This window comes from Chionomys nivalis, chromosome 2 (genome assembly GCF_950005125.1).
Source record: "Chionomys nivalis chromosome 2, mChiNiv1.1, whole genome shotgun sequence".
NCBI classification, from domain to species: Eukaryota; Metazoa; Chordata; class Mammalia; order Rodentia; family Cricetidae; genus Chionomys; species Chionomys nivalis.
This window is the reverse complement of record NC_080087.1, coordinates 1,753,836-1,779,803: the sequence shown is the minus strand read 5'-3', so window position 1 is coordinate 1,779,803 and position 25,968 is coordinate 1,753,836. Positions and strand designations below refer to the sequence as shown.

At 34.9% G+C, this 25,968-nt stretch overlaps 1 protein-coding gene across 1 annotated transcript; it reads left to right on the top strand.

Annotated features, from left to right (window-relative positions):
* Positions 1–1,141: 1,141 nt before the first annotated feature.
* On the top strand, positions 1,142–17,839 carry LOC130863393 (olfactory receptor 4C6-like). The gene is made up of 3 exons (XM_057753339.1): positions 1,142–2,063; positions 5,720–5,741; positions 17,776–17,839. The coding sequence occupies exons 1-3, from the start codon at positions 1,160–1,162 to the stop codon at positions 17,837–17,839; spliced, it is 990 nt and encodes a 329-aa protein (XP_057609322.1). The 5' UTR covers positions 1,142–1,159.
* Positions 17,840–25,968: the final 8,129 nt, after the last annotated feature.

Genomic DNA, 25,968 nt, shown 5'->3' with positions numbered 1-25,968 from the left:
ATGGCATCATTGGAGGTTCCTTGTCCCGTAATCATGTGTCACTGCTTTTACATTTTGATTTTATCTTATTTGTCTATCTTTTCTCCCTATAGGTTTTGCGTATATATGATGACTTCCGGTTTTGTGTATTTATTGATTTCTGATGTGCACAAAAGTGTGTCTCTGCAGCTTCATACTTCTCTTGTTTTTTATTGTACATTTTCTTGATTGCTTTTCCTTCTATTTGCTTGATTTTCCTATTTTGACTTGTCATTTTTTATTTTATATTACATTTCATTTTGTTATTATACCATAAATGCCCAGTTAATTTCTAAGGAGAAACAGAAAAGAGATTGATCCTGATGGTAGGAGAGGAGGGGATCCATAGGGAAGAGTAGAGGAAGGGAAAATTTTAATCAGAATAAATTGTATAGAAAATATTATCATTAAAAAAACAAAAGAATAACACAATTTGCTAAATTTTCTTACACACATGGTCAACAAATCCTGGACATATGCTGCCATCACAATATTTATAAACTGATTGTACCTCAGTCTTTTCTTTTTCTTTTTCTTTTTTTTTTTCTTTTTTTTTGCAGTCTTTTATTTTTCAAATGACATCTAACCACCTATGTAGGTCAAAAGTTGCACACTAAGCTGGGGGATGGTGGTGCACTCCTTTAATCCCAGAGGCAGGCAGATCTCTATGAGTTTGAGTCCAGCCTGGTCTACAGAGTGAGTTCCAGGACAGCCAAAGATTCACAGAGAATTCTTGTCCTGAAACTCTTTCCTCAAAAATGTTGCCCATTGATAATTAACATAAGCTTAAAAGGAGAGAGAAGAACCTTTTTAACCTGAAAGAACAGCTTTGTTGAGAGACAGTCTCATTTAGATTAATCAGGAGCAAACTACTATGCAGTCATGGATGACTTTGATCTTGAACTTCTGCTCTTTCTTGCTCTAAGCATCAAGTGATGGCATTATAGTCATTGGTCACCATACTGGCCTTCATGACTATAGTTCAAAGCATATTTCTTCTACCTTATATGGCAGAATGGTTAGCGGTACAGAAAGTCAATATGAGAGTTATGACCTAGAAGCACACAGATGATTAATTTTAAATCATATTTTCATTTTTTAGGTTCAACAATTATGAGCTGGAATGCTAATTACAAAATAAATGGGAAATCAAAACAATGTGACGGAGTTTATACTTTTGGGTCTTACAGAGAACTGGCACTTGCGGAAATTGTTCTCTGTTGTGTTTCTATTCATGTATGTGGTCATGGTGTTGGGAAATGTGCTCATCATAGTGACCATGATCACAAGTCAGAGTCTGAAATCACCAATGTACTTTTTCCTCACTTTTTTGTCCCTTTTGGATATCACCTATTCTTCTGTCATTGCCCCCAAATTGATTGTAGACTCCTTTTCCAAATATACTACCATCTCCTTTGAAGGCTGCATGGCTCAGCTCTTCGCAGAGCATTTTTTTGGAGGTGTGGGGATTATTCTTCTCATTGTGATGGCCTATGATCGCTATGTGGCCATTTGTAAACCTCTTCACTACAGAACCATGATGAGTACTCATATGTGCTGCATGCTTTTGGGAGGTGCTTGGGTAGGGGGGTTTGCACATGCAACCATTCAGCTTCTATTCATGTATCAAATACCTTTCTGTGGTCCCAATATCATAGATCACTTTTTATGTGATTTGTTTCAGTTGCTGACATTGGCCTGTATGGACACCCATACCCTGGGTCTCATTGTCATATTCAACAGTGGGGTGATGTGTTTGGCCATCTTTCTTATTCTAATTGTCTCTTACATAATTATCCTATGTTCTCTAAAGACTCATAACTCTGAAGGGCGACAGAAAGCTCTCTCCACATGTGGCTCTCACTTCACAGTGGTTGCATTGTTTTTTGTGCCATGTATTTTCTTATATGTGAGGCCTGTGTCTACCTATCCCATAGACAAGGCCATGGCTGTGTCAGATTCAATTGTCACACCCATGCTGAATCCCTTTGTCTACACACTGAGGAATGCAGAGATGAAAAATGCTATGAAGAAGCTTTGGAGGAATTAGAAAGTTTTTTTCCAAGTAACTTTTATGCTAAGCATCAGATTTCTCATATGAAGTAGTCTTTCTTTCAGAAATGAATAATGAATAAATCTGCCCTTCCTTCCCTAGAAATCAGAATGGTATTTTATGTTTGTAGCTATTGAGATAAATGGTATAATTTAAAATATATAAAGTATAGGATTTATAAATTTTTCAGCATTGAACCTTTACTTAACTTACTAATACCTTAGTGTCTCCTTGCTTCATTTAGAATTATGTCAGTCCATCTTTCTATTCCCTTTTTGTCTAAAATATATCTTGTGTTCTTCAACACCTACCTACAAGACATGAAGCACATTATTTTCTTCTAACTGCTCTTAAAAATATGTTAACATTTGATCCCCTGAGTGAGTGCCACTATAATGTATGTGCCTAGGTTAATACATATTAAAACATGAAAAAAGAAACATATATGTAACAGAAAAGAAAAGTGGAACTATTCAAAAGAAAGAAAAAGACATGGGTAAGATATTGAGGGATAAAGTGGGGTGAATAGAGTTCAGAATATGGTTAAAGTATATGGTGTAATTGTTGAAGCTATGTTTATGAACTCATCAATATGGTCAATGAAATTGCATGAATAAAACATTGACTGTGAGACTGAGTGTTGTTTTTTCAGTGAAGCCAGCCTGCATCATTATATTCTGTCTTCCTTTTCTGCCATTATTTTTTTCTCAACAAAATGGGGAGTGACCGCTTAATCTTTCCCATCACGGATAAGTGTTCTACCACTGAGCTATGACCCCAGTTAATGTCATTATTCTTTATCTCAATATATTTTTTCCTCTGAGTAAAGATAAAAGTTACAGTTTTAAAATTATCTAAATAATTAAGTAAGCTATTAATTAATAATAACCCATATATAAAAGATTATTAATATCACAGAAGTTGAATTCTATGATGACTTTTAGCAAGGTACTTTATTTGAGGGGATTGTGAAGATTTTTACTCAGGGGTAAAATTACAGATGATATTTTACTTATGATTTCTTCAGGATAAATAATTTTTATGTAAATCAATATTATAAGTACAAGGAAACTAATAATTTATAAAAATATTATAATACAAGTAACCACACGATAATCTGTGGACAAAAAAATCTAAAAGGAGAAATAAATGAGTAAATAGTTTTGACATTTTCAAGAAAGAGACCAACAGGTGGAGGAAAATAAAACATACATATAGTGGAAGGAAACTGTTAGATGGGAGGCATGCAAATGCCTATATGTTTGTTAGAAGGCAAAGGTCATTATCACCTGTCAAAGTGACCCAAAGATGAAACTTATTTCACAACACTGATAGTGTCCTTTTTTTGGTTTGTTTTTGTAGTGCATTCAAGCAGAAACTGTGAATGAGTATTAAACTAATTTTCATTTTTCATTCCTTCTCAATTACAGGGCAAATTTCAAAAAAACTTTTAGAAATGTTTTATGATAATATATTTATATATTTTATACTTATTATTCTGTTTAGCAGTAATGAAAAAAATTAGAACTAATATTATTATTTTAAACTTTTTAAAAATAACCTCATAATTAATTTTAATGGGTATTAATCACAAAGTATAAATATTGAAAAGCATCTTAAAGTGAGAAATATGACCTTATATTTGGCTAATATGTAAGGATTACTAATTAGATAAAGATAGGCCAACAAAGAGTATGTATGTTATAAGCTAATTCTTACTGTTAAAATATTTTTTAGTTCATCATATAAATTTGAATCACCTGCCCCTGTGCTTACAATTTAGTAAACAGAATTATAACTACTTTTGAAGTTTGGGCATGGTGGCTCATGCCTTTACTCCCAGTTTTTAGGAAGCAGAGGCAGGAGGATGTCTCTGGGTTTGAGGCCATCTTTGCATTCAAAATAGGTTCCAGGATATACAGATTTACATGGTGAGATCCTGCCACAAAACAAAAATAAATTATTATTCTTTTAGTTAATAGTGCAGTTTTTATTGTGTAACTAATATATAACTCCTTTGTCAATTGAAATAAATTACCATATCATAGTCAACATATTTATACATTAACACTTATGCCATTAATTATTAAATTTGAAAGTTTGATTGGACTCTATATGAAATTGCAAAATATTATACAGCCACCCTGCCTACTTCTATGATGACAGTATGCTAAAAATATATTAATCTCCAAAATAAAGCAGTTAGAGGAAAACTCTTGATCAGTAGTTAATAGTAAGAATCATAAAGATGTGATTTATCTTTGCTTCAAGTTCTGCACATGCACACACACAGAGACACACACATCCATATACACATGTAAAAGCATACATTTATACAATGGAATGGACTATCACTCCGTTAATGCTATTATTTAGCATAAAACCCAACCCATTGATTGATTCAAAGATCTGAGACCATAAAAATTTAGGCAAGATTAGTTTCTTGTTGACTTTGTAGAAGATACAGGTAAGAATTTCTGGTTGACACTATTCAATATTGGCAGTGTTCATTACTAACAGTGTTCTCAGGGCTAGAGTGATACAGTCATTTGCCATTCACTCTTCATTAGGAACCATATAAAAGTTTTACAGAAAGTAGCCTGACTGGAAAGATGGGACACTTTGGACAGATAGGGAATGTCCTCAGTGATAGCAAAGGATGACTTCCTCTTGTAACAAGTGTTTGTAGTTAGAAATGTCAAGTCAAACTTCCCTTTTTTGAACTTCTAAAGAGGATTTATTTTTACATTTCTCTTTAAACCTTTTCCCAGTATGTCAACAAACACACACAGACATAGCTGGTAACAGTGTCTTGGTCATTTGTTTTCCATTATATTTCACTCCATTGTCACGATGATTTATTACTTTGTGTTTTTATTTGCATACTATTAAAAGCAACTTCATTTTAATGACATCATCTCTAAGTTGTCTTCATTTTTAACTTTGCTGCCTTCTTCTTCTTCTTCTTCTTCTTCTTCTTCTTCTTCTTCTTCTTCTTCTTCTTCTTCTTCTTCTTCTTCTTCTTCTTCTTCTTTAAGAGACTTCCAAACATCCACAAAATGAAGCAGAATATATACCCCACAACTTCATATACATGTACATGTTTAATTATCTATTAATTTTCTATCCATAAGTGAGAACTGAATCAGATTTTGATTTTTAGAATTTTTATTGAATATATTTATCTATTTATTTGCTTGCTTGTTTATTTATTTGCTTATTTATGTGTCTGTATCCAACAGGAAACATGTGAGGAGGTCAGAGGACATATTATGACAGTTTATTGTCTCAACCCTGTATGTTTCAGAGATCACACTCAAGTTATTAGGCTTGATTGCAAGATCATTTACCTCTTAAGACATATCACTGATTCCAAAGTATTACACACACACACACACACATGTGTGTGTGAAAGATATCTTGATTATATACTCTCAGAAATACTGTATCGTTTTAGTCCCTGTATCAAAGCTAAACTCTTAAGGTGTTATACTTTAGAATCATCATATAGTATTTATCAACTGAAGTCATTTCCACACCATATTGTTTTCATTACATTTTTTACTTCTGCATTTCTCAGGGTATAGATAAGAGGGTTGAGCAAAGGTGTCCCAATAGTATAAAACACAGCCACCATCTTGTCAATTGGAAAAGTCGTTAATGGACATGTGTATATAAATATACAGGGACCAAAAAAATAGGACCACCACAATGAAATGAGAAGTGCAAGTAGAAAGGGCCTTTCGTCTTCCTTCTGCACTGTGATTTCTCAGAGAGTATAAAATGACAATATGGGAGATAAATAGTACTATGAAACTTACCATGCAAATGGCACCACTATTAGACACAACTAGCAAACTTATCACATAGGTATCCATGCAGGCAAGTTTCAACAAGGGCTGCAAATCACAGAAATAGTGACCAATAACATTTGGGCCACAGAATGGTAATCTTTTTTTTAATTAATTTATTTAATTATTAAAGATTTCTGCCTCTTCCCCGCCACCACCTCCCATTTCCCCCCCCCAATCAAGTCTTCCTCCCTCCTCAGCCCAAAGAGCAATCAGGTTTCCCTGCCCTGTGGGAGGTCCAAGGACCACCCACCTCCATCCAGGTCTATTAAGGTGAGCATCCAAACTACCTAGGCTCCCACAAAGCCATTACGTGCAATAGGATCAAAAACCCATTGCCATTGTTCTTCAGTTCTCAGTAGTCCTTATTGTCCGCTATGTTCAGCGAGTCCGGTTTTGTCCCATGCTATAAGAAGGTGAACCCAAAGAAAAACATATAAGCATCCTCCTGAATATTAACCTTCATCAGGCGATGAAAGAAGACAGAGACAGAGACCAACATTGGAGCACTGGACTGAAGTCTCACGATCCAAAGGAGGAGCAGAAGGAGAGAGAGCACGAGCAAGGAACTCAGGACCGCGAGGGGTGCACCCACACACTGAGGCAATGGGGATGTTCTGTCGGGAACTCACCAAGGCCAGCTGGCCGGGGTCTGAAAAAGCATGGGACAGAATGGTAATCTTAAGGCCAAGAAAAGCTGTGCTGAAGAGTGGATACAAGAACCTACCCAGGCAAGAAATACACCACAGGTATGCTGGCTCATTATAGCTGTATATCTTAGAGGCCTACAGATTGCTACATAGCGATCAAAGGCCATGAGGATGAGCACAAAGATCTCCATGCACCCAAAGAAGTGAGCTGCAAAGACCCGAGTCATACATTCATTGTAGGTAATGGTTTTTTTCTGAGAGAGGGAATCCACGATCAATCTAGGGACTGTAGTTGTAGAAAAGCAAGCATCAGCAAAGGACAGATAGAAAAGAAAAAGGTACATGGGGCTGTCAAGTGTCCGACTTTTCTTAATGGTCACCACAATAAGAAAGTTTCCCATTAGTGTCATAAGATAAAGAATCAAGAAGACTCCAAATACTGCTTTCTGCTTTTCTGGATTCTGTGTCAAGCTAAACAAAATGAATTCAGTCACACTATTGTTATACATCATATCAGTGGATGTAGTAGATAAAAAGAGTCTGACAAATGTTAACCTGCCAAGAAAAAAAATAGCATATTTGGTTCATTGAAACTTGAAATTCACTGGGTCTATCCCAGGCTATTTGTCCCACCTTTCTTTGTTATGAAATCCCTGAAGATTTCAATTACCCCAATGTCTATCAGCCTAGATATTTAGTTGTCAATAAGATTTAACATTGACTCAAAAGTTTATTGTACTGGATCAAAGTTTTGAATTTCAGGACTGAAAAATATGAATGTTGTTTAACTCTACTTTGATTCCCATTAAAGTTCCAAACTGCAGAATTTGTTCTGTCTTTGAAAAAATGTCTTAGTGATTTGGAAACTTAGGAAAAGCATGTGTTTGTTAATGGGTATGAGCACAAATATTTCCTCTACTTCCTTCTGAATGTTTTCAAGAAATGAGAACCTTCATGAATACAGGGATATATACATGTGTATGAAGAAATGAGTACATGCATACTTACATATACCTCATTGCTTAATTCTCTTCCTGTGATCTATTATTTGAAAGGCACTATTTAATACAATTAACAGCTACTATTTGTGATTCCATTATAACAAACATTTCAATTCAATTCATTCATCTTTGTAAACAGAGACTGAACCTTCATTTCAGGGATGCCCAGACCCAAACAATCAAGCAGAAACTATATTAATTATAGGTCTATTTGGCCAATGACTCAGGCATATTCTTAGCCAGCTCTTGCATCTTAAATTAACCCATTTCTATTATTATATGTATTGCCACAAGACTGGTTTACTAGTATTGTTAGTATTATGTGGCTACATAACTTCTCTTTGACTCCACCTACTCTATCTCTGTTAGGAATACCCACCTGGCTTTAAATTACTAAACCATTGGCCAAAATACCTTTATTCATCAACCAATAAAAGCAAGCAACACATAAGTACATCCCATATCATATCTTTCCGTCTTTTATCCTTTAGTCAATTAGTTCATGGATAAATTATACTTTACAAAAATTTATTTAGTCATATTTCAAGATTACCTCTTATATTCAAGATACCATATTACTGTGACCATGATAAAATAAGGGTTTATACAAAAATTTGAGTTTGTTATAATCAAAGAAAACTATATTATGTTTTTAATACATTTAAGTATATTCAATTAAAAATTAAACTTCTCTATCTGTAAGTTTGAGCTTTTATTAAAATTTTTGATATCTAAAAAAAGATGTTTTTTAAAATTATATATGTGTATATATACATATAATTTTTTCAGTAGTAGTTTAAAAACTCCATTGTTGCAATGTTAAGTTTTGTGTTTTCTTTTAATTGTTTAAATATTTGTACTTTATGTGATTGAAAAATGATCAATGCAATTTCATGCCATCACTTTGACCTTGAATTTCTATAAAATTATTATCATGTTTGTGTCTATTCATGTGTTGATCTTTGTATGTGTATATGTGCATGTGTGTGTGCATGCATGTGTGTGTCTGCATGTGCACTCATGTTGTAACATTCATGTGAAAGATAGAGGATGTAATTTTCTCCTTTCATCATAAGGGTTCAGGGATGGATTTCAGGTAGTCAGGATAGGATGTCTTCACTGGTTGCATCTCACATGCTTTTATAATTTACAATCTTAAATATTATAAAATTTAAAAATATCATAATATATACATAGTTTCTGAAAAGATTTATGAGTGTATCTGTATCTGTGTGTCTGCATACCCTTATCATACATACAAGTGTGGTCATAATTTATTTTCAGAAAAGCTAAGTTTTTAAAAAAATTTTATATTAGTTGGCTGCTAAAAATAAAAATATATTTCATTAGCATTATACAAAATTTTACAGAAATAACTTACATTTTCATGATTTCCTGAAAATGTCATTCTTCTCATCTTTGTAAAGTAATTTCTCAATCTTTATATTTCTTTGAATGGACATCAATCTAGCAAAATAATGAGATTTGTTAGTAAATAATGATATTTAGTTATATCTGTGATTATTTTTGTTGTGACATATTCATGTGTCATATATTATAGTTTGCTAATGCCTCTTCTTTAGTTTAGTCCTACAAAGCATTCTTTAAAATATAACACTCATTTTTTACTCTTCCAGAATTGTCTTTTGTTTCAAAGGATGAATCAAAATTACGTGTACAAAGCCCACCTTGTAACATTTGAAACTTGGCTACTTTCTTTTTCTGTTTGTTTGTTTTGTCTTATTGATGTTTATTTGTTTTTATGTTTATGTTACTTTATTTTATAATCTTTTTCTTTCTTTTAGTAATAATTTGTTTCTAGCAAGAGTGTGTTGTGGGAAGTCCTTCTGTATATGTGTTGCTTTTATTGACTATTGAATAAAGATTCTGGGGTTTCTATAAAGGTTAGTGAAATCGATAAAATCTTATAGAGATATGTTTAAACACCACTGTATCATTGTTATGGTGACTTTCATGACTGGTTCTTCAGTTATGATCTCCCCATTCATAAACCTTTAATTTCAAGTTGTTTATTTGCTAAATTTTTACGTTCTTTCAAACCTTATTTTTTCTTCCAAGTAGCTAAGATGATATCAACCTTAAAAATATTGATAGTGTTTCTGTAGTGGCCACATGGTAAAAAATGACATTTTTGTCTTTCTAACTATAAAAACATAAAGAAAAAAATTATATAACATCTTAAATATAGTATTTCCACAATGAAGACAAAATTGAAAAAGAACACATCTAATGGTGTAGATTCCAGGGATATGAAAATTAGGGAAAAGTTATCTAGGCAAACTAATCAATAAATCTCACTTAGGTAGTTTGATTCCAAAAACAAAAGTTTAGAGATCTAAGTGGTTTCTTGTAAGAGGTTCTTGAAAATAATGAGATGATTTTTGAGGGTTTTTTTTTTAAATTAGTTTATCACAAAATTGAGGCATGCAAAACATAAGAACACCCTTTGTTAGGATTTTTTCACCAGGACATGGTGAGATGCTCAGCAGAAAAGGTGCTTCCACCAAGACTGACGATTTAAACTTGATCCCTAGAATCTATATGACAGAAAGAAAAAAACTACTGACTTCTGAAAAATTGCCTTTGATTTTCACCACACTACACACATACATACATACATACATACATACATACATACATATACAGACACATGGGCACATGAACACAGTCACACACACATACAGAGCAAAAAAGAGAGACTGATAGATGAGACAGACACAGAGAGATAGGCACAGAAATAGAGAAAAAAGAGACAGATAGACCCACAGAGAAATAAAAGTAATTAAAATAAAAGCAAATTTCATTTATCTCCTGAAATAAAATATTACTGAGTTTTTCAGTGGAATTTTCTGATTTTTGTGTGGGAGGTACTGAAGAACTTAGGTGTAATAAAAATCCAGGGTTCTCCTGATTCATACATCTGTTGCTCTCTCCTTATAAAAAAATTCAGCTTTGCCCTGAAAAATTAAATGGGTTACATGATGTGGGAGTGTCATATATCAATCTGTTGATTTCATTAGTTAAGTAATAAAGAAACTGCTTGGCCCTCATAGGTTAAAACATAGGTGGGTGGAGTAAAAAGAACAGAATGCTGGGAGGAAGAGGAAGTGAGCTCAGACTCGACAGCTCTGCTCTCTGGAGCAGAGCCCATGCCCCCCTCTCCCGGCCAGACGCAATGAAGCAAGCCGCCAGGTCAGACATGCTGAATCTTTCCCAGTAAGACAGATGCTACACAGATTATTAGAGATGGGTTGATCGGGATATGAGAATTAGCCAATAAGGGCTAGAGCTAATGGGCCAAGCAGAGTTTAAAAGAATACAGTTTGTGTGTTGTTATTTTGGGGCAAAAGCTACCCAGGTGGCCCAGGAGCTGGGGTGGCAGGAATGCAGCCAGCAGCTCCCACTACAGTTACAAAACATGGAGCTCAAAGGCTTTGCGTCTGATCCTGGGTCATCTCTGGCTGCTGTGTGTTATACAAGCAGGTCTTGTAATCAGTGTGTAGTGGAAGAACAGAAACTTTCCTTATTAGGCGTACTAAAATTGAATGAATAAACAATGTCCAAAGAGTAGTGAGAATGATTATTCATGATTCCACAAATAAACACATACAAAGGTCATAATGGAAGTCTGTTAGGAATATTGATGTCAAAAGCCAGATAAAGCAGAATGGCCATGCAGGGCATCTCGTGTTAGAAGAGTGGAACTTCTCTTCCTCAACTATCTTCTAGAGGAATAGCAAAATTACATATCTTCTTTCTGTTTTATAAAAGATTATCTTAATATTTATATAGTTTTGGCTATGGTTCCTTTGGCACAACATTTTACAATTATTATATCCTAATATCTCATAAAATGTAATGGCAGAAGTACAGTCAATCACATTGGGATATATACTTACTAGCATACATATCCACATATATTTCTATGTATCTATTGTGTTTCTATCTATCTATCTTTCTAATCTAGTAATTAATATAGAAAATAAATTAGAATATCCCAGGAACTAATTAATAAAATCACTGACAGCCTTTAGTGATTTGTCTTTTCTGTGTATCTAATCAGAAAACAAGGATCAGCATTTAGATTTTTTTCCTTCAGCTTTCCTATATTCTCTCCATCTTTGCCTTTTCCCTATCATCACTGTAAATGGACGAGGTAGCTTGTGAAATGGAATGATCCATGTGCTATAAAATTATTACTATTTCAAATCACAGTGGCTGAGATACTCACTCTCGCTTTCAGCATCACCGTTCCAGATGTGTCTCGCCACTTGCACTCCATACAATCACACCAATACAGCCCCTTATTTCTGTAAGTTCTACAAATTAGAGCCTGATGAACTTTCCTTTTCTAAAACCACTTGTCTCTTATTTTGTCTGGACAGAGAACACAATGCAAATACCATTTCCTCAGAGCACCTATGTAGATTTACATGGTGACATGTGGTATTCTAATGTATTTCTGTTTTAAAGTTTGTATGGATGAATTTTGTAGATTTGTCATCCCTAGTAGATTCTTGTCTCATTTTTGTTTTACCATTGTTTATTTAGTCACTTTATTCAGTCAGTTTTAAATACTCAAGTAAGACAAATTTGTGCTGTTCCAGTCTGCACACATTACAGTACATTGTAATTACCAAGACCATGTCGGTTATCTATCAACCGCAGCCAGACAAGACACAGGACCAGAAGCCAAGCCTTTGTGCTTCAAGTGTTGTAACCTCTGTATCTGTATTGCAATCATATCTATCATAGTTATGTGAAGAATCATAGTGAAAAGAGAAAGAACATAACTGCCAGTAAGAATCAGAGGAGGAAAATCATGAGATGAATCAGGACAAATTTCATGAAAGTGTAAACAAAGTACTATACACTGTTTTAAGATTTAAGTAGAGATGCTTTCTGTTTTTTACTCCTTATATTAGCCATTACATCAAATCCACAGGGTGAATTGTAAATAGAAAGTTTATGCCGAACCCCAACACTGATTTCATCCCCATTATCATACTGTCTCAGCAGCTTCATTGCAAAATGGCTCTCTGTCCTGAGGGTCCACCCCTCTTCTCTGTTCGAACCCTGCCTGCACTTTGCGAATAGGTAGTATGTAGATAACTGGAGACACTGTCCAGTCTCAGAGTCCAGTGTAAGATAAAGAAACACAAACTATTACCAGCTTCGCACCAATGAAGAAAACATGTTTCTGTTATTTTAGGTTTTCCAGGACTCAAAATGAAGATGAGTTGATCCTAAATGGGAGAAAAGATAAATAAAATAGGTTAAGTTATATTGGAAAACTTATCCTTTCTTTTTGAGATAAAGACATTGTTTTCAATACATTGCTCATAGTTTACTCCTCTTCAGTTCTGATTTACCTTCCTGATGAATCACATAGAAGAGAACTGGGAACATGCAAATTGAGGATTGAGTCATTCCAGACAAAACTGTATTTTAGTTTCACTCACTGTTGCTTTATGTTGTAGAAAATATGGAGACAGGAGAAAGTACACAGACACTCTTTCAGAGGACCAGAGTTAGACTTTCTGAGAGACTGAAATATTCTCTACAGAAAAAAAAATCTTATCCAGTTTTTACTATATAAAAGTATTTTTAAAGTCAAAGTCGGTCTTACCCTGAAAAATTCAATGAGAATATATGAGAAATGGACATCTTTTCTCTCCACATAATAGTTATAGGTATAAGGTATATGGTAACATGCAAGTATGCACAGTCTCAAAGGGACCAAACTATATTTTTCTACTCACCTCTAAAGAATTTGTTAAATGAGCTATTTAACAGACTTAGTGCACTAACATAGCAACTGCACAGCCAATTATTGCCAAGAAATGTTGTTACAGACATATTCTGGTGCCTCCTCCTTATTCTAAGGGACACTTGCCAAATTATTTACTGAAGATTCTTTACAATGATACTTTCAAAATCACATTGAAGTTTAGCCTATGAAAGAAATATACTAATATTTTGAAAGGCTGGGAAACTCTGATCCGGGTTTAAAATATATGCATGAAATTGAGTTTTTAACTCTTTCTTTGAACCTGGAACTTTTGACATATTTTGTAACTAGTTTCTTACCATAATAGTGTTACCATTCAGATGCTAGACCCACAGCCAAACATTAGGAAGGGCTCAGGCAATCTTGTGGAAGATGAATAGGAAAGATTGTAGGAACCATAGGGTTTAAGGACATATCAATAAATCTCACAGAATCAACTAAGCGGAGCTCATAGTGGCTCATACTAAACAATTGTGTTGGGATTTTTGACGGTGATTGCATTGAATCTACAGATTGTTTTGAGAGAATTATCATTTTTATTATGTTGATCCTACTTATCCAAGAGCACAGGAGATCTGTTGCACAAATAATAAAAACAGAGACAGATGTAGGGGTTTAACCTGAAGACCAGAAAAGCAAAACAGCTACTGGCTCTTACCTTGACCTCAGTCTAAATATGATGACCCTTCCTTCGGGAAACCTCAGAATGAGAGTGAGACTGGGAGTTCTCTCTTCCCATTTTATAATCCTCTTTAGTTCCGGGATTAAAGGTCTATACCATCATTATTGAAACAATGAGCTTATTCATTCAACCTACAGCTCTAGCAGTCCGATTAATAGCCAATATCACTGCAGGCCAGCTATTAATTCATCTCATTGGAGGGGCCACACTAGTTCTCACAAGCATCAGCCCACCTATTGCAATGATTACATTCATCATCCTAGCCCTACTCACCATTCTAGAGTTTGCTGAAGCCCTAATCTAAGCTTACGCATTTACCCTTATAGTTAGCCTCTAATTACATAACACATAATGGCCCACCAAACAGATGCATTTCACATAGTTAATCCACGCACATGACCTCTTACAGGAGCATTTTCCGCCCTCCTACTAACTTCAGGTCTAGTAACATGATTTCATTACAGCTCATTTACCCTACTATCATTAGGCTTACTAGAGAATACACTTACTATATATCAATGATGACATAATGTAATCCAAGAAGGCACATACCAAGGCCATCATACAACTATTGTTCAAAAAGGCCTACGCTATGGAATAATCCTATTCACTGTATAATTTTTATGGCAAACTAGTGTGGTTACTGGGATTAAAGGTGTGTGTCATTGCTGCCTGGTCTGTAGTGCTGGCCAGAGTTCCTGTTTTACTTTTTTGATCTTCAGGCAAGCTTTATTTTTTAAAATACAGAGGAAATGACACTGTATAGACCTTTCCATTTTCTGATATCTTCTTCAGTTTCTTTCTTCCAAGACTTAAAGTTCTTATCATATAGGTCTTTTACTTGTTTTGTTGGTGTTACCCCAAGATGCTTTATATTATTTGTGGCTATTGTAAATGGTGATGTTTGTCTGATTTCCTTGTCAGTCTGTTTATAATTTGTATAGAAAAGGGCTACTAATTTTTTGAGCTAATCTTGTATCTTGCCACATTATTGAAGGAGTTTATCAATTTAACAAGGGATTAATGGATTGCCTTGGGAAGGGGAAATAGATGAAATGTCTTGAATAAACTGGGGGTAGGAGGGAAGTAGGTGGGAGGGGATGGGCGGTGAGAACATGAGGGAATGAGATGGTCTAGTTGGGGGAGGGAGAAAGTGGGAGAGCAATGAAAGAGATATCTTGCAAGAGGGAGCCTTTGCAGGCTTAGGGATACACTTGATATTAGGGGAAATCCCAGGAATACACAAGGATGACCCAAGCTAAATGTAACATGAATAATAAAATCCCAGAGAAAGATATTGAGATTCAAGCTGAAGATCAAATTAAAACAGCCAAGCCACTAAAGAGATTTTTGCCTCTACCAAAACAATGGGATGATTCTGCAATGCTCTGCACCAATCTCAGACTCCACACTCCACTGAGTTTCTGTCCTTTCCTCCTTTATATTCCCCTTTCTGCCCAGCCATATCATTCTTGTCTCCACCTTTTTAGTGCTGAAATTAAAGGCATGTGATCCAAAGTGCTGGGATCACCTTTGTGTGAGCCTGTTTCTCTTTTACACAGATTGAATCTTGTGTAGCCCAGGATGGCCTTAAACTCACAGAGATCTATCTGTCTCTTTATTCATTTCCTGCTGTTAAGGGTGTATATACCACCATTTCCTGGCTCGTATAACTGGCTACTATAGTTACTTTGCCCTCCTATCTTCAGGCAAGCTTTATTTATAAAAACACAAATAATATAATACTATATTTCCCCCTTTTGTCTATAATAATAAAGAAGACTATAACTAATATAAGGAAAACTATATACAATAACCATATAAAATATGTACAGGCAATAAATACATAAACAATATCTAGTCCATTTGCATTTGACAAATTCAGGGAAAATACTCAATTACCTAGCCTACCTAGCTGATTCCAAAGTCTTGTATCTAATTTACTTTCTGTCATAATTGGTTTGGGAGCAGGCAGAGCTTGCAGCTAAAAGTTAAAAGACAGCTAGGTCAAGTAGTAAGTACGTACAAATATTTTACGTAGATATTGTTCTGTGTGCTTTTTCTGTTGACTGCACAAAAGTATGGACCTCTACCAAAGTTCTACATTTTCTAGTTCTTAAAATTGGAATCACTTATGTTAAGATTTAAAACATTTAGAGATAAATATCTGGATTGTTTAATTCTTTTACTAGAACTGGGTTTATAAAATTCTTATTATTTCATTGTTATATGCTTTGTGTACTCTGTGTAAACATGTATGATTATTTTAAGTTGTGTGAATGAACTCCTGTGAGTGAGATATTAGAGGAAAACCTAATACAACCACATTCATAATGGAAATAGTTTTAATCTGTCTTACAAAGTTATTCATATATGTATATATGTGTGTGTGTTTAGAATAATGAACTTTAACCAGAATTTTTCATGAAATATGTCTTAACTTTTTACTCACTCAACTCTACCCAGAATCTCTCTCCTTCCATACCCACCCAACTTTATGTTCTCTCTCTCTCTCTCTTCAAAAAAATTCACAGCATACAAGCAAATAACCAACAAGTTAAAAATGACAAAACAGAACTAGCAGTCAATAAAGAAGAAAAAATATATTAAATAGTGTCAGTGGATTCAAAAGTGAGCCTATAGTGTACAAATACTAATAAAACTGGAACAAACACACACAGAGACACAAAGACACACACACAAGTTCTTGGCTCCTTTCATCATCATCTACTTTTCCAAAATAAATTTGAATAACCTTAGTTATCAGTGAGAGAGACAGTGCATATTAATTTTAACATGCATTTCTTTTGATCTTTTAACACAAAAAAAAATCAGTGAAGGAGGAATGAATATTCCATTGCCTTTCTGTACCAAATAGTCAAAAAAAATTCAGATCCAAATCACAAAATTCACAAGGGACTGCCTTCTGTCTGTGTTTTCTTCCCTGAACTACTTCATAGCATTCTGAAGTCTCTATCTCTCTCTGTGTTGCATACACATACACACAGAAAAAGAGACAGACACATACATTCACACTTTTATTTTTCTCTACTCTGCAGTATCAGGAACCCCTCCGAAGGAAACTCAATGTTCCTTCAGTGATTCTCAAGTGTTCTTCATGCTCTTCAGAGAATATTATTCAAACAACTAAAAAGTTATTGAGGCTCTTTGGATCACATCACCATACTGGACTCTAGAGACAAGGTACTCAGAGAATGGCTACTACAAAATGAGAAAGTGAATTGTAGCCTCAAAATTCACAAGAGACCTGAGAGAAGAGCAGAAAGCTGGACAATTGAGTAGTGTTGTATTATAAACATCACTTAGGGAATGCTCATGAACGAAGAGATAGCCCTGCATTCAAATTTAAAGATGGTATGATTTATTTTGTTTGTACTTGACTCTTGTATGTTTACAGAGCTTACTGTGTATCTGTGAAGATATAGCTTTAAATATTTCTGTGAATGGTATTTTCAAAACATTCTCATTAATTCTCAATAAGACTGGCTATAAAGAATTATCAGCTTTCCAAACATAGGATCATTTTACATTGACTGAAGAAATATAACAGTGTGAACCTATAACTATTTAAATCTTACTCTCTTATCCAGTAGCTGGTTTTCCATTTGGAAAAGACAAATGCAATCTTAATATTTTGTAAGAATTGACATTTGTTAGGCTCTTTTATATTTTTCCTTTCCATTTCAGGTGCTACGTCAAGAAAAGTCAGCAAGACGAGCTAGTAAGAAGGGTAGACTATGATAAGGAGTAATGTGAAAATAATCAGAAGAGCAGCTGCAATTCATGTGCTGGTCATTTTCAGACTACTGCCCCGCCATTGTAAGTACTCAACATTTATTTTATTAGTTAATAATTCAGGAGCTATCATCAAGAATTAAACCCACAGACTTGAAGGCTGCTTTTATTAGCAAATTATGTAATTGCTCGACATTGTATTTGCTTTTCTTTTGGAAAGCATTATTTCTACAAATGAAGCATAAATTTCAATATATATTTTATCCATTCATTTAAGTCTATAATACATTGATATGTTTTGTGAAAATGCTATTGATTGAATACATTTCGTTTTTAGTTAATTTTGTCATTAAATGGGAGATAAGGAGTAGTTAGGAAGAAATTCTTGGAACTTGAGAAATTTCAGACTTTCCATTGTTAATGTAGAAAAGCACAGTTAAAATTGAAATTTTAGGTCAATGTACTACCTAATGCTTTTAAAGCTTTCTATTTTAAGTCTCAAATAATTACAAACATCATTATTAATAAATTTATAAAATATGGAAACTGTGGACGAATACTCTCTGCATGATGTTCAATAGAGTCCTGTATGATTATCAAATTAGCAATCTAGGTTTCATGTATAAATTCCTTCTGTACACTGTTTAACTTTTGCTAGCAGATGTGTGATTCCGATCCTTCTAATATTTTAACATGAATAATAAATAATAAAGACTATTATATGTGAGTGCAAAATTATATTATGAAACAAATACAAGCTATGAGTGCTTTTACCACAGAACTTGCACTTAATTTATATACTTTCTTCTCTTCAATTTGTTGTTTAGTTTATAATCTAACTCTATCCACTCCAAATTATCTGTGATTCTCAGTTATTCTTCCTAATGTGTTTGTATCCTTACTACTTATGACTCTAGAGTTTACTTAACAATAATTTTTGCATTGAAATTTTCATGAGAAACACATGTAAGTTTTCTTTCTTTTCAAAATATCAATAAGGAAATTTAACTATATTTTAGTTTTTAAATTATATTTAGACCATATCCCACACAATGTTTTTTATAACTTCTGTAGTCATTCTTATCTCTCTACCTCCCTAGCTTGATATATTTTATGGAACCTTTTCCATCAGTCATATAATTAACGTTTAAATAATTTTTAAGTATACAAATATGAATCTATTACTACATAAAAATTCAGGTAGCTACACTACATCAAATTGGAGAAAAAATACTCCTAGCATTCATTACAGTTTCAATAAAATATGCAACTGAAAACAAAATTAAAATGCACTCTCTACATTATATTAAATCATTTTCCTGTTTCAAAAACTTGCACATAGTAATACCACATTTTATTTTTTTGAAAAATAGCAATTTTACTTTATATTTTAACAACTAAGATTTTCTTGCTATTACTTATATGACAGGCATTAGGGAAAATTGATAAATAACTGTTTGAAATATCAAGTTTATTTTTCAAATACTAAGGCAATTATATTTATTTGCAAATTTTCTTCTGTGGTTTTTTACAGTAGTAACTACTTTTTATAACACCGATGTAGTTGTGATAACATTAGAAATCATTTATCTGGATCCTTTCCACATAGATAATCAATTATTCTTGCACAGACTATAGTAAATGGAATGCAAGAAGAATATATCAGAATTCTTTCTCATGGGTCTGTCTTCTAAGCAGAACATACAAGTGTTTTGCTTTATGTTCTTCTCATTCTGTTACTTCACCACCTTTTCTGGGAATCTACTGATCCTTGTAACAATTAGATGGAGTTTTCTGTTCAATAAACCAATGTACTATTTCCTGAGTCACCTATCTTCCATGGACATCTGCTATACATCCTGTGTGACTCCCAAATTGATTGGGGATATGTTAGTGAGAAGAAAAACCATCGCCTATGAAAAATGCATGCTGTAGGTGTTTGCTATGCACTTCTTCAGAATGATTGAAATCTTAATACTGACAACCATGGCATTCGACCGTTGTGTGTTGTATAAAAAACTTTCCATGCTTATTTAAAATGTTACTAGTTATTTGATGTGATTTGTTTCATGATGATAAATATTTTGTATTACAATTTATAAATAGATTGAAATTTGCCTTCAGAAAAGATGGCTTAGTGATAAACTTTATATTGTGATAGGATTTGTAAATTATCCTTATATGGTGAAGCTCTGAAAAAAATCATTCTTTGTATGAAATAGTGGGGGTAAAAAGGAAATTTGAGTGATTATGATACAAAAGGTTCATCATGAATCATCTGAGAGTTGCTAGCTGTTGGCATAAGTCATAAACAATCCCACACCAGTTTGGAATTATGATTAATAGGGTGGTATTTATTTAAAGGGGAAAAAACTTACAGATCACCGTCCCAGACAACAGCCATCTATGCAATTAGGAAGAAGTCTAGTCTCCGGAACCAGAGCAGGAAGTAAAGAGAGCGAGGAGGGAAGTAGCCGCTTTTTTAAAGGGAAAGAGACCATGCCCCAATGGGCTGGTATCTCAGCGGTTATTGGCTGGAGAAGCGGAAGGTCCTCCCGCAACAGCTAGCCTGTGTACATCCTTATAAATGTCACAGGTAAACAAGATATCTTTATTGATGGCACAATCATAGACACATACAATGAGTTTATAGATGTTTCCAGGTTTAGGGTTAATTTACAATCTGCTCTTCAACTATTCTCAGATTCTAGAAACACTGAATGAGGAAATGGAATTTACTGTTTTTCATAATATTTTTGCTGCTCTAAAATTATACTATACATTTTGGAAGAAAAGCACATGTCGGATTGTGTAAGTACCCTTAAATTAGAAAGGTTTCAGGTGAGCTTAATCAAATGACATAGTGCTAAGGAATTTAAATTTTCTCTTTTTAGATTGGTCTACCTATTTGTTAACACATGAAGTATACATGGTTTACATTGATGTATTTTGGTTCCTCCCCTCCCTCAGCCCTGTTGCTGGCCTCCTGCACTTTTCTGTTCTGCTTTTTAAATAATACAATGTATTTCATTTGTAATCTTTACTACCTCCAACTCCTCTACTCACCCAATTTCAGTCTCTCTCTCTCTCTCTCTCTCTCTCTCTCTCTCTCTCTCTCTCTCTCTTCTTCTTCTTCTTCTTCTTCTTCTTCTCTCTCCCTCCCTCCCTTCCTCCCTATCTCCTTCTCTCTTTTTCTATCTTTCTCTAAAATATGGATATCCAAAGGAAGACAAAGTAAATAAACAAACAAAAATAAGACCAAGATACCAAAACAAAATAAAAAGTCTACAAAGAAACATGAAGTCCATTTTGACTTGACCAACTTCTCTGGGAAATGGATCCTATTCTGGAGTTCGGTTGATATACTTAGTGGCACTCCACTGGGGGCGAAAACTGATGTTTCCCTTCCCCCACAGTTATCAACTGGAAATAATTTCTTTGTTAGGGGAGATTATTTGTGTCTACTTCCTCTTTGTCATTATGGGATTTTGTCTGGAGTGAATGTGTACAGGTCTCAAATCGCTGTCATAGTCTATGTGAATTGTGTATCAGTTCTGTTGGATCTGAATGATGTTCTTTCTTGGCCACATTTACCACCTCTGGCTCTTAAAACCTTTCAGTATCCTCTTTAGCAGGATACAGAGCCTCTCTAGAGCCTTGAGAAGACAATTTGGTAAAGACATCGCATTTAAGACTGAGTGTTCCAACATCTCTCATTATCAGCACACTGTCCTATTGTGGAGCTCTGTTTTGTAAACCATATTGTATAAGAGGAGGCTTCTCTGATGATACACTTGTTGGATGATGCACTGGTTTACATATATAGCATTTGTCTCTGGGAGTTATTTTATAGCTATGTTCCCTTGGAATAATAAGGGTGGTAACTGGTTCTTGACTTTCCAACTGTCTGTCTGCTTCATTTGCCTTCATTTGTTCCAAATTCCTCCTTCCTTTATAGATTATAGTCTTTATACCTGCCTTTCTGCTTTCCTATATTTATGCCTTTTCCCTAAAACCCCTTTTCCTCAGTTTTAATGGAAATCACCTGCCTTGCCTGGCAACAGGAAACAGCACATACATTTCATGGTTGATAGTATTTTTCATCCATTTTCAGAGTATTCCATAATTTCTATTCCTGGGATCTAACTGAACACACTTCATCATATAACCAGACATATTCCATTAATTACAATTAGCTGGAATTAGTGGAGCTAACAAAAGAATGTAATATAGTTACTTATATGGAAACTCTTAAGTATATCAATATTGACTAAGTTACCATCCCCTAGGGTCAGCTATCTCCAGCTTATATACATTCATTTTATTATCAAATTCAATTCATATTCTCACATAGGTAGCTTGTATCCCATTTACATTTCTCATGAAACAGTCCATGGACTAGTCAGTTAAATGGTCAGGCTCTTGACATGTTGGAGGTGTAACTCATGTTGCTCAGAGCTACCTAACAAAATGATGTGTAGACATTGGATCATGGGTGGTAACCTTGGAAACTTTCTCTCCCTATATCTCAGTATCTTCGTCCTCCAATCCTTCCTTCCATTTGCTTTAGATATATAAGGCAGGTTTTAGCATGGAAGATATAATGGCTATGCCACCTTAGCTTTTATATATGTTTAACAATCAAACTTAGTACAGGAACGATTTTGTGGTTGTCATTACTATAAGTATTATATAATTAAATTTTAATTAAGGAATTTCAGGTCTATTTATATATCAATAGGTACATTTACATACTTATTTTAAATAAATTTGTTTGTTACTAATTAAAAGAATGGACAAAGTTCATTTCCTTCTTCAGTCCCTAAAATATGCTTTTTAAACTTATGCTTACTAGAGATTTTTAAGAGAAAAAATATTTTCTTAATTATTTTTGAAATATTCCTATACAATGTGTGAATATATGTTTGAACAGAAAAAGGTAAGGTGAGAGAGACAAAATGAGCATGCTTGGAATAAGAAGGGTGGAGTCAGAGGAGACTCCAGCCAGATGCTAAGGAAGTAAGACAGGTAGACATGAATTAATAAGTCTTGAACCATGTGGCAAAGCATAGATAAGAAATTAGGGGAGATGGGGAGAGAGAAGGGAGAAGGGGAGGATGGGGAGAGCTTGGGGGAATGGGACGGTTGGGATGGAGGAAGGGTGGATATGGGAGCAGGGAAGTAGATATCTTAATTAAGGGAGCCATTTTAGGGTTGGCAAGAGACTGGACTCTTGGGGGGTTCCCAGGTGTCTAAGGAGATGTCCCCACCTTGTTCCTTGGGCACCTGAGGAGAGGGCGCCTGAACTGGCCTTATCCTATAGCCACACTGATGAATATCTTGCATATCACCATCGAACCTTCATCTGGCGATAGATGGAGATAGAGACAGAGACCCACATTGGAGCACTGGATTGAGCTCCCAAGGTCCAAATGTGGAGCAGAAGAAGGGAGAACATGAGCAAGGAAGTCAGGACCGCAAGGGGTGCACCCACCCACTGAGATGGTTGGGCTGATCTAATTGGAGCTCACCAAGGCCAGCTGGACTGGGACTGAAAAAGCATGGGATAAAACCGCACTCTCTGAACATGGCGGAAAAGGAGGGCTGATGAGAAGTCAAAGACAATGGTACTGGGTTTTGATCCTCCTGCATGTACTGACTTTGTGGGAGCCTAGTCTGTTTGGATGCACACCTTCCCAGACATGGATGGAGGGGGGAGGAACTTGTACTTCCCACAGGGCAGGGAACCCTGACTGCTCTTTGGACTGGAAAGGGAGGGAAGGGGGATTGGAGTAGGGAGAGGGAAATGGGAGGAGGTGGAAATTTTTAATAAAAATTGATTAAGGTAAGATTTAACTAGCTTTGAACCTCAGCTATCAGCTGAGCGTGAATTAATATAAGATTTAGTGTGCTTTCTTAGGAGCTGCTGGCAAGACAGAAACTTCTGCCAACACATTATTTATGCATTAATTCATTATTTTTTGTTTGTTTCTTCCTATTATTTTTAGTTTTTATTGAAAATATTTTTCTTTCTTATATATCTTGCTTATTAATTAGATATGTTGAATATTTATTCCTTTCTCTATAGCACAGAATACCTCTCCTTAACCCCATAGAAATATGCTCTTTTCAGATTTCAGATATTCTATCAAATTTTTAATATCTTTCTGTGGATTGATCTGAATCATTAAATTTTAATTTTATTGTTTCTGGAAGTCAAAGAAATAAATTTAAAATACCTTTTCTCCACCTGAGTCTTTTTTGAAGACTGGCTAGGTCTTCTTTATTTTATTTTTTGTCTTCATGATTTATTTCATAATAAGAGATAGACAAAGCTATGGTGATAAACACCAAGTAGTTTTAACAATTTGAAGAAGGAAGATCTTGGGTTTTACTATTTGTATCTTTTGTCTTTAAAAAATATTAGTGGATTTAGTTTAATTCAGAAAAGATTAGTGCCGAGAACCGCGGCCCCCGTCTGTGCTCTAAGCGCTAGAACCCAGTCCTTGAGCTTCTGGCAAGGGGCTGGAGGTTGAGAATACACACGCAGGGACAGACTGACACACATACTTTCAAACACTGGTACCAAAAACTCCTCTTTTATAGCACCATGGAGGCTTAAATACCCTGCAGTCAATGGCCAACAGGTGAAAAACCCATCCTCTGAACCTCTAGGCAAAGCAAAGCTTCTAGTAACTTCAGTTAGAAGGCTCTAGACAGGGAAGAGCAGCTGAAAGCCAGGACTCAATTAGTCCCAACATCTCCTCCCTAATTTTTTTTTTATAAAACAGAAGACCCTCCTGTCTTAGGTCATTTCAGAAGAGTAAACCCTTACCCGTCTTAGGGAGACCTCTTCCCTGTCTTAGGCGGGCCTTCTTTTGTAGAAGTTGCCCGTCTATGGAGGAGTCTTCACTGTCAGTGCGGTATTTGCAACTAAACCTTGAGTACATTCAAGTTACTGGCTTACAGGCTCAGAAGGACTTGCTAAGTGACCATATGCTGCATTCTCATGGGTTGTCTGATCTTACACACAATTCAGAGATGAATGCCCATGGCAACAGGCATTAAGATTGCCAGCAATAGGGTCTCCAATCACCACTGGACCCAGCCTTTCATTTGGGCTATGGTATTCTACCAACTCCTTGGCTAAAACAGTTACAATCTGGTGTGCTAATTGTAACATTTCAAGGGCTATTCAAATAACCATTGAGCTGTTTCACCACATAAGAGGCATTAGCAATATTAACAGATGTCATTCAAATGGAATGTAATAGTAATAAAAAGAGGCTAGCAACTTGACAGAGCAACAAGAATGGGTATGATGGAGGCTACCTGTGAGGGGCTGAAAGAGAGAATGGGAGGGTGGAAGTGGTACAATATAATTCCTTTCCATTAAAAACCCATTTTAAAAAATAATTGTAATTTGCAGATGATAGGATAGTGTACATAAGTTACCCCAAAAATTCTACCAGAGAACTCCTACAGCTGAGCAATACCTTCAGGGATGTGGCAGGATATGAGATCAGCACAAAAAAAAAATTAGTAGCCTTTCTATACACAAAAAATAAAGAATCTGAGAGGGAAGTCAGAGAAACATTACCTATCACAATAGCCATAAATAACATAAAATATCGGGATAAGTAAGGAAGTGAAAGACCTATTTCACAAGAACTTTAAGTGTTTGAGGAAAGAAATTGAAGAACATATGAGAAATTGGAAATATCTCCCATGCTCTTGGATAAGAAGAATCAACATAGTAAAAATGGCAATCTTACCAAAAGCAATCTATAGATTCAATGCAATCCCCATCAAAATCCCAACACAATTCTTCACAGACCTTGAATGAACAATAATCAACTTCATATGGAAAAGCAAAAAACCCAGGATAGCCAAAACAATCCTGTACAATAAAGAAACTTCCAGAGGTATTGCCTTCCCTGATGTTAAGCTCTGTTACAGAGCTACAATTATGAAAACAGCTTGGTATTGGCATAAAAACAGAGACAGTGACCAATAGAATAGAATTGAAGACATGGATATTAATCCTCACATCTATGAACACCTGATTTTTGACAAAGAAGCTAAAATTATACAATGGAAATAAGAAATCATTTTCAACAAATGGTACTGGCATAACTGGCTGTC